General features: G+C 47.5%; 1 protein-coding gene across 2 annotated transcripts in view; it reads right to left on the bottom strand.

Moving 5' to 3' along the window:
* The window catches only part of Gja5 (gap junction protein alpha 5), a 175,251-nt gene that overhangs the window by 21,707 nt on the left and 143,535 nt on the right, over positions 1-10,009 (bottom strand). The window contains exon 3 of one of the 2 annotated variants that reach the window (XM_021158349.1): positions 3,596-4,683. In XM_021158349.1, coding sequence (XP_021014008.1) covers positions 3,596-4,683 — 1,088 coding nt within the window. Of the gene's footprint in view, positions 1-1,705; positions 4,684-10,009 lie in introns of those variants that run through there. The other variant, XM_021158350.1, reaches the window with a different exon arrangement.

Genomic DNA, 10,009 nt, shown 5'->3' with positions numbered 1-10,009 from the left:
CTTGATTTTCTTGTGTTTTGCAAATTGTATCTTGGGTGTTCTATGTTTCTGGGCTAATATCCACTTATCAGTGAGTGCATATCTAATGACTTCTTTTGTGATTGGGTTACCTCACTAAGGATGATATCCTCCAGATACATCCATTTGTCCAAGAATTTCACAAATTTGTTGGTTTTAATAGCTGAGTAGTACTCCATTGTGTAAATGTACCACATTTTCTGTATCCATTTTTCTGTTGTGGGACATCTGGGTTCTTTCCAGCTTCTGGCTATTATAAATAGGCTGCTATGAACATAGTGAAGCATGTATTTCACCATTTTTCAAAGACGTGTGACCTCATTCAGAGGCCCGAGAGAAACCACTTCATGGTTAGAGAACCCTTCCTGGACCTCAGTTTCCATGACCACAAAAAGGGGCTGGGGAGGATTTAAAGCTATTTCACAAAGTTACCTTTGAGGTCCCCATTTTTCTACTTTTCTTCTTTTTCTCTCCTCTGTGGGGTGTGTGCAGGTGCACACGTGTGGAAAGAGGACAACCTCAGACGTCATTCCTCAGGAGCCGTTCACGTTGTTTACTGAGCTATGGTTGCTCATCAGTCTGGAGCTGGCCAAGCAAGTTAGGCTGTCTGGCAGGTGAGCCCAGGGACCTGCTTATCTTCACTGCCGCAGCACAGGGACTACAAGCATATGCCACCAGGCCCCATTTTGCTTTAAAATAGAGGATCTGTGGCTAGAACTCAGGTCCTCACACTTGCAAGGGAAACACTTTACCTGAGCCAAACTATGTCCCCAACTCAGGCCTCTGAGTGCAGGCCTGCTCTCTTCCGTGTTCATTTGTTTGTATCGCTTTCTGGAGTCTTGTGGTTCTCAGAATCAAAAGAAGCTGCTATCCTAATTGTATCAGTGTGTGAGTGTGTGGTGCATGTGATTGGGTGTGCTATGAGAGGGTATGTGTATGTATATTTGTATATATGTATGAGTGAGTGTGTATGTGTGAGTCTACATGTTTGGTATATGTACCCAAATGTTTGGTGTATGAAAGTGTGTGTATATGTGTGTTTTGTGTACGTGTGATATATGTGTGTTGAGTGTGTGTTGTATTTGTGTGGTGTATGTGTTATATATAAGTGACTATGCAGTGTGTGTGTATGTATATGTGACTATGTGGTTGATATGTGTGGTATATGGTGCAGGATATACATAAATAAACACAGGAAAACATAAGGAGAACATAAGGTATCCTGCCCTATCACCCTCTGTCTTCTAAACTCAGAGCTAGGCTCAGCATCCTTGTCTCGCCCCACCCCCCACTCCCCTCTGTCCCCCCAACACACACACACACACACACACACACACACACACACACACACATACACACACACAGTGCTAGGTTTACATGCCAATAATGGCCATGCCTAGCTTTATATGCAGGTGCTGGGGATTTGAACTCAAGTCCTCAGGCTTGCATATCAACTGCTTATTTACTGAGCCATCTCCTGGGTGCACCTTAATTATGTCCTAATGGAGCAGACATCACTAGATGGATTTACAGGTGAGTAACAAAACTGTGAAGTAGCTCACTGCTGGCCAGGAGGAGGCCAGCAGCAGGGATTTTAACCCTTGTGTGTCTGACTCCATGCTCTCCCTTCCCCCATCAAGTCTGCCACCCTCTTAAGCCACAGCCTGAAGGAGACAAACCAGAGTTAGCATGTAGAGATAGATTTTATTTAAAAACAGTCAAACATAGTATTTCCTCTTTTTCTTCTGAAAAAAGAAAAAAAAAACTCACCATCAACGACTGGTCTCAGATTTTCTAATTCAAAAAAATCCCATTTCAGAAAACAAACACACACTCCATAGCCAGAACAGAGAGTCTTAGTGCCAGTGTCGGGAATGGATGAAATGCACTGGGACTGGAACAGCCTTCCTTTCCCAAGTATCCTCAGTCAATTTCTTTCTATCCATTAGTAGCAACCAAATGCCAGCAGAGGGACCCAGAGATGGGTCACTGGGGCAGGGACTGACCTCTGACCCTTCACCCTCCTGAACTTCTCATGCCTGATCTTTAGGCTGATTAAGAAGCAAGCTCAGCCCTCCCGCCAGACAACTGAGAAGGAAGCAGAAAGACCCAAGTTTCTCTACATGTTTCCTTACTGTTCTTCAGGGCTCTTCTTCACCATTCTATCTGCATGCACACACGAGCACACACACACTCACAGGCACACAGAGATGGATGGGCATGCACACACACACACACACACACACACACACACACACACAGTGTTGTGTTTGTAAATCTTGGTATCTGGTGCTGAGCTTCTTCCATCTGCATAAGATGGATCCACTCAGTAGATACCCCAGGAGAGACCCTGAGGAAGGCAGGGATTTTCTACAATCCTCCCCTGTTGTACCTAGGGGTACCAAGAAAACATAGGAATATCTGCACTAAATAAGGGTCCAAACCCACTGGACCCTTTCTGCTTCCATGTCTCCTTGATGCTTCTAAGAGAGATCTTGGGCCTCAATTGCTATCACCACACCTCTCAGCATTCAAAGCTGGCAGACAGTGGAAGGCATACACAGAAGGGAAAATAGTTTTTCAGTGTCCTCCCCCCACCTTTTCATCTTCACAGCAGAATTTCCCCCTTCATCCCCACCCCCAGCCCCAGAAGAACCCGAGAAGCACAATGCTCTCTTTGTTTCAGTAAATCCTGGGGAAATTCCACTGAACTTGGTGGCTGGTAATCTGGCCAGGATCCAAGAGAGGATGGTGACTTTGGACATTCCTGTTAACAAAGATTTTAGAGAAACGGTGGGTGAGCTGGCCAGGATGGTTTCTGTCATTAGGTTAAACTATAAAGGACCGCAGGATGACAGCTGGTGGCAATTCCAGCGATGCTTGTGTGCACAGTGACTTCTAGAGGTCTTGGCACCCTTACGAGCTGGGTGTCTAGCCTGGCAGTAAGGCTGAGACATCATCAACATGAAACATTTGCCAAAGGCACATACCAAGGCACTTGTGAATCTGATGCTGGCCAAGGACCAAGGATACCCCCAAGACTGGGAGGAAGGAGATGCAGCCAAGGGCAGCCCACAGTTACCTCACCAGCACTCCGAGGTACGCCACATGGAAACAACAGATTCAAAGGAATGATACAGGGCAGATTATTTGATGAATACTCTCAACCTTGGGCTCTTAAAAAAAAAACCAAGAGGATGGGTATAGTACCAAAGAGAAGACTTGGGGTGGGTGTGGGGGGGTCTATCTGGTATTTGCTGGTATTGAACCTGTCCTCCCCAGACCAGATTTCGCCATGGTTCCCGGTCCTGCCTCCACTATGGCTTCACTGTGAACACTGGTAGGTGAGTAGGAGGGAATGAGACTTGAGGAGTAGCCCAGTCATTGAGAAGACTCAGAACTGTAATTTTGAGGATAACGGAGCAATGCCACTCAGACCCAGGACAGAGGAGCAGAGAAGTGCTGAGGAGAGCATAGCATCGCGAGAGAGACTGCTTCTTTCCTGCCTCCCACTCCTTAGATCCCTCCTGGACCTGGCCCTCTCTAAAAGGAGGATCACACTGACAGGTCATCTGACCTTGCTTTGCTGCTGGCCTTACTAAGGCGCCGTTTGTCACTATGGTAGCCCTGAGGAAGGCGGTGGCCCGCAGAGGCTCCACTGGCGTACTCTGGCTTCTGGCTATAGTGCATGTGGATGAAGCCTTCCCCTGGAATCTGCTCCTGGTTTGGCACTTCCTCAGTGGCCAGAGCGTCTGCATTCTTCCGGGAGCCCATGTTATTACTGAAGTCGCTGAAGAATTTCTCGCTGGGGCTGTTCTTTAGGCATTGATTGAAGTCAGGGGGAGGAGTGAGGCTCTGGACGAGGCTGGTGGGAGGGCCAGGCAGCTGGTGCTTGTCCACACCCTGCCGTGACTTGCCAAAGCGCTGTCGGATCTTCTTCCAGCCCAGGTGGTAGAGTTCAGCCAGGCTGAGAAACAGAGACAGTCCAGCCACAGCCATCATAAAGACAATGAAGACATTCTTCTCCGTGGGCCTCGAAACGTAACAGTTGACTGGGTGGGGACAGGGACTCCTGCGGCAGACATGCAGGGTATCCAGGAAGATCCCATAGAGGAGGTACTGGCCTACGATGAAGGCCACCTCCATGGTGGTGCGGATCAGAATGGTGCAGACATAGGTGTTGAGTAAGGTGCCCTGGAGGACAATCTTCCCGTCTACTTCCTTCCAGCAGGACAGCTCGGCCTTTTCGGCTACTGGGTACTCATAGGCACCAGTGCGGTGGGCCTCTTTAGCTTTCTCAGCATCCCGCAATTTCTGCTTTTCCTGCATGCGCACAGTGTGCATGGCATGGCCCATGTACACTAGAGAAGGCGTGGACACAAAGATGATCTGCAGTACCCAATAACGAATGTGGGAGATGGGGAAGGCTTGGTCATAGCAGACATTTTGGCAACCAGGTTGAATGGTATCGCACCGGAAGTCGGCCTGCTCATCTCCCCAGGAGGACTCGGCAGCGGTGCCCAGGACCAGCATGCGGAAAATGAACAGGACAGTGAGCCAGACCTTGCCGATGACTGTGGAGTGCTTGTGGACCTCCTCCAGGAACTCCCCCAGGAAGCTCCAGTCACCCATCTTGCCAAGAGTAGGAGACCGAGGCCGAGCCTTCTGCAAACAGAGCAGAAACATAAAGACGTTCAGGAGGGATGCTTCAAGAGGTTTAGAAGGTCCCATCATGCTCTGGGCCACTGATCCACACCAAATGTGTTCTTTAAGAAAGTGTGACTTTTGCAGGGTATGGTGGTGTGTACCAGGAGTCCCAGCGCTTGGGAAAGGGAAGCAGAGGTTCAGGGGTTCAAGTTTCCTGCGGGCTCACAGGGAGTTAGTTGGAGACTAGCTGGGCTCCACATGAGCCTGCCTCAAAAACAAAAATGATTTTGTGGGTGATTTTACATGTCTAAAAAAGACGCTCTACTTTCTAGAGGCTGTTTGCGTCTTTTGTGACGTGACCTGGATGGACCTCTGGAGTTAGAATCAATCAGACTCACTTTTGTACACACTCTAGTTCTAGGGAATTCAACATCTTCCTATGTCCTCATGGGGTACTGCATGCTTGCTGTGCACATGAACTCACGCAAACACACACTGGCGAGTGCAGACAGAGACGGACAGACGGATACACACATGTACTCACGTGTGCATGTGCATGCACACACACACACAAAATCAAATAGCTAAAAAGGAAAACAGTCTAATTTTGTTAAAGTCAAGAGTCATAAAAAGTACCCTCCCATTCAAAAACTAAAGAGGAGGCTCTAAGCCAAGTCAAAGCATGGCATCCCCATGAAGGATCTAGAAATCATGTAAGGGTCCCCAATGAAGGAGCTAGAGAAAGCACCCAAGGACCTGAAGGGGTTTGCAGCCCCATAGGAGGAAGAACAATATGAACTAACTAGTACCCCCAGAGCTCCCTGGGACTAAACCACTGACCAAAGAAAACACATGGTAGGACTCATGGCTCTAGCTGCATATGTAGCAGAGGATGGCCTAGTCGGTCATCAATGAGAGGAGAGGCCCTTGGGCCTGGGAAGGTTCTATGCCCCAGTATAGGGGACTGCCTGGGCCAGGAAGAGGGAGTAGGTAGGTTGGTGAGCAGGGGGAGGGGGGAGGGGATAGGGGATTTTTGGAGGAGATAATAGGAAAGGGGATAACAATTTGAAATGTAAATAAAGAAAATATCTAACAAAAAATAAAAATGAAAAAAAATCATGTAAGGTGTGTGTTACAATGTAGAGTCCAAGTCTCATCCCCAGACATTCTATCTGCTTCAGAAGGTGATCTATCATAGCCTGCCCCTTGGAGACATCAGTCTCTCTATGAGGCCAGATCCCACCTCACCCCACCCTAATCCTGGGATGGAGAGCTAAGATGACTTGTGATGTAACAGCTCCCTAATTAATGGTCTTAACCAGTACCTGGCTCCAACACACTCTTTGTCATGTGCATTATGCTGAATTAAATCAAGTCGTATGAAAAGTCCCAGCACTTGGGAATATAAGGATATAAAGACCAGTTGTTTCCTTAGTTTAGGGATTTCTTTAAGGACTTTCCCTTCCAGGTTCCCTCATTCTCATTCTATCATAATGGTACCTCACATATTTTTCTTTTAAAAAATGACTTATTTTTGTTTTCTATTTATGAGTGTTTTGCCCACAGATATGTATGTGTACCATATGTGCTCGTGGTACCCAGGGAGGCAAGAAGAGGCCACTGGATTACCTGGAACTGGAGTTATGAGCTTTCATGTGCATGCTGAGAACCAAACCTGGGTCCTCAGTAAGAACAGGAAGTGTTCTTAGTCAGGGAACCATCCCTCCTCTTAGGGAAGCTCTTAGTTCCATTGTATCCTTTGAGGCCTTGTTATGTTGTTGTCGGTATAATTGTCCTGTTCTTTTCCTTCCTTCCTTCCTTCCTTCCTTCCTTCCTTCCTTCCTTCCTTCCTTCCTCTCTTCCTCTCTCTCTCTCTCTCTCTCTCTCTCTCTCTCTCTCTCTCTCTCTCTCTCTTTCTCTCTCTCTTCCTTCTTCCCTTCTTTCCTTTTTTCTTTCTTTGTGTTTGGGTGTTTTGCCTACATGTCTGCACCATGTGTGTGCAGTACCTGAAGAGGCCAGAAGAGGGCTCCATATCCCCTGAGACTGGTGTTACAGACAGTTGTAAACCACCATGTGGTTGCAGAGAATCGAATCTGGGTCCTCTGGAAGAGCATCCAGTGCTTGTGCCTGCTGAGACATCTCTCCAGCCCTGGACTGTTCCTTCCTAGTGCTCCCTTACCTTGAGGCCCAATCACAGTTTCAAGAACTTTTCTCCTAATAAAGCAAATTCCTGAAAAGTAAGTATATGTCAACTATTTCCCCAAAGTAACCACTTCTACTCCATTCTTATATCTAATGGGGTGGCCTCTTAGGAGCCTGAGTTTGTAGCAAGCATTTCAGATGATTCTGGTGCCAGCAGGTCAGGCACTATACCTGGAGTTGGGAAACTAGGCTTGGACTCTGCCATGTGCCTCTGAGCACTTGCTTCACTGAATCTGTCTCCTTTCATTCAAGTGGAGCTTGGAGGAGCTGGACCAGAGGAGCTGGAGGATCGAATGAGGTGAAGAATGTGATGTTCTGAAATTCACGTCATAAATGTTCCATATGTTTTGAATGGCTGTTGGACAGAAAATAGTTTCTTTCTCTGACTCCGAAAGGCAAGATGAGATGGAGGAGGACAGAAGGACTGAGGGTAGGGATCGCAAGCTTGGCTTCTCCAGTGGCGGTTCCTACTGATCAGAACCATCTGGAGAGCACCAGCTGGGCAGAAAGACAGCAAACAAAAGCACATCTTGGTCACTCTAAAGGTGCCACAGTGCATCAGGCAATATGAAAATACTATTCTTCATGTTGGTGCCATGGTACAAACATTGCAACTGTGGCTCCATTCGCTAAGAGTTCTGCTTATAAAAGGTCATACGGATTTCCTCTGTCCATCCATCTCAAGTCCTACCAGGTCCCAGAGGCTCTGTGGTGGTTTGAATGACAATGGCCCCGGTAGGCTCTTATGTTTGAATGCTTGGTCTCCAGTTAGTGGAATCATTTGGGAAAGATTAGGAGGTGTGTCACTGGAAGTAGGTTTTGTGGTTTCAAAAGCCCTCACCAGGCCTAGTCTCCTCTCCTCTCCTCTCCTCTCCTCTCCTCTCCTCTCCTCTCCTCTCCTCTCCTCTCCTCTCCTCTCCTCGTGGATCAGAAAGCTCTCAGCTAGTATGTAGAATGGAAAGCTCTAGAGCCATGCCTGTTTTCTTCCCACCATGACGATCATGGACTAACCCTCTACAATGGTAAACAAGCCTCCAATTAAATGCTTTTGTTTTTAAGAGTTGCTTTGGTTATGGTGTCTCTTCACAGCACTGGAACAGCGACTAAGACACTGTCCTTCCCGCTATGTCTCACACAACCTTGTGCCCAGAGCTGGGTCCCATTAGGCTTCCTCTAGGTCCCCATGCTCCCTCCTCAGCTACCTTGGTGGTGATGCTCTGGATGTTCATCTCCCTCCCAGCACTTGTGACCAGCAGGGGGATTTTGAAAACCCATAACCTCTCTTCTTCTGTCTTCCAGAGATCAGCCCAAAGTTGGTGCTTAATAGATCTTAGCTGAGCAAAAGAGGGATGAGAGGCACTGGAGTTTCCTGCCCAAGAGAAAGCCAACTGCGTGTTCCTTGTCTGTATCCTTTAGCACGCTGAACAACCCAGGCAGATGGAGTCAGAAAAGTGGCTCAGTGGTTAAGAGCATCTGTTGTTCCCACAGAGGACCGAGGTTCAGCTTCTGGGACCCACATGGTAGCTTATAACCATCTATCAGTCTCAAGAGATCTGAGACCTTCTCCTGACCCCTGTGAGCACCAGGCAAGTATACAGTGCACATACATACATGCAAGTTAAACACTCACACACAACGTAAAATAAATAATAAATATTTTTTAAAAACCCAAAAAACAGAAGCCAAATGGCCTTTTCTCAGTCTCTGACGAAGTTGGTGCAAGCCACCAAGGCATGGGGCAGCCTCATGTGGAGGAAGTGCTCTGGAAAAGAAAATTTCAGCCCTCTTACAGTCTTTCTTGTCTCTGCCATTTCCTGCCTGTGGGTGGGGTGATGTGGACCTGAAGCTGCCCAGAGAATCTCAGAAATGCTGCCCAGTGGTCCGAGGCCTCTGAACCAACTCTTCTCTACCTCCAGGGTTCTTCTATGGATAACAAATACCCTCACAGTAGAAATAGAAACCCCTAACTATTTCTACTCCACAGAGGTGAGAGGTGAGAGGTGAGAGAGAGGGGCAGAGAGAGGGGCGGGGGGCAGAGAGAGAGGGAGAGAGAGAGAGAGAGAGACTCTTACAGTAATAAAACAACTTGAAATGAGACCATAGAGTTTTCACAACTTCAATCTTCATGTTTTGCAACTATTCTGGTTCCCACAGAACATTCTTTTTGTTTTAATCGTGTGTGTGTGTGTGTGTGTGTGTGTGTGTGTGTGTGCGCGCGCGCGCGCGCGCGCATGTATATGTGGGTACCTGTGAAAGCCAGAAGCATTTAGGTTCCCTGGGACTGGAGTTACAGGCAGTTCTAAATCCCCTAATGTGGGTGCTGGGAATTGAACTCTGGTCTTTATGGAAGAGTAAGGTCTTAACCACAGCGTCATCTTTCCAGCCCCCATAGGACGTTCTTGTGCTGCACTCCATGGCCCTGGATTCCCTGACCACAGACATCTTGACGATGACCAGCCATGGCTCTGACTTCTCCCACTCGTGTCCCCAGCTCTGGGAATGAAAAGGAACGTATTTCTGCTCCTTTATATATCATACACCTGTGTCTTGAGGCTTTCCTTCTGGGTTTTAATAGAACATCTAACACTCAGGTGGTGAAGGGCCCACTCCTTCAGCCTCCAAGTACAGGAAACTGTAGAGCATTTTCCTCAAAAGGAAAATGGCTGATTAGATAAGAGCTTGAATAATCTGTCATCTCTTCTGGACAGAGTATGCGATACTGAGCACCTTCAATGGCAGCCATAGCTGTGTACCAATCAGGCACAGGTGAGTGAAAGAAAGGGGAGAGATGGGAGTGGAGTTGGTCAGAAGCCAAGAAGATGAGAAAATACCAATGAAGGCTGGAAAGATGGTCGCAGTTGGATTGTGTACAGCTCCTGCAGAGAACTGGAGTTTGGTTCTCAACACTCACCACCACCCGCAACTCCACCAGCTCCAGGGGACCCAATGCTTTCTTCAGGCGCTGTGGGCGTCTGCATTCACTTGCACACATAAAGTAAAAGTAAAATAATCTTTAAGAAATGAACATGAGAAGGTCAAGTTGGAAATGGAGAAGAAACCACATAATTATGAGTTAGGAGAACACAGGTGTAGGAGTTATTCAGCCTTCAAGTTCTTGTGGGTCCGCGCTGAGCTTGAACAA

The sequence above is a fragment of the Mus caroli genome, chromosome 3 (assembly GCF_900094665.2).
Source record: "Mus caroli chromosome 3, CAROLI_EIJ_v1.1, whole genome shotgun sequence".
Taxonomy (NCBI): Eukaryota; Metazoa; Chordata; class Mammalia; order Rodentia; family Muridae; genus Mus; species Mus caroli.
The sequence above is the reverse complement of the archived record's forward strand: the minus strand, read 5'-3'. Positions and strand labels throughout refer to the sequence as shown.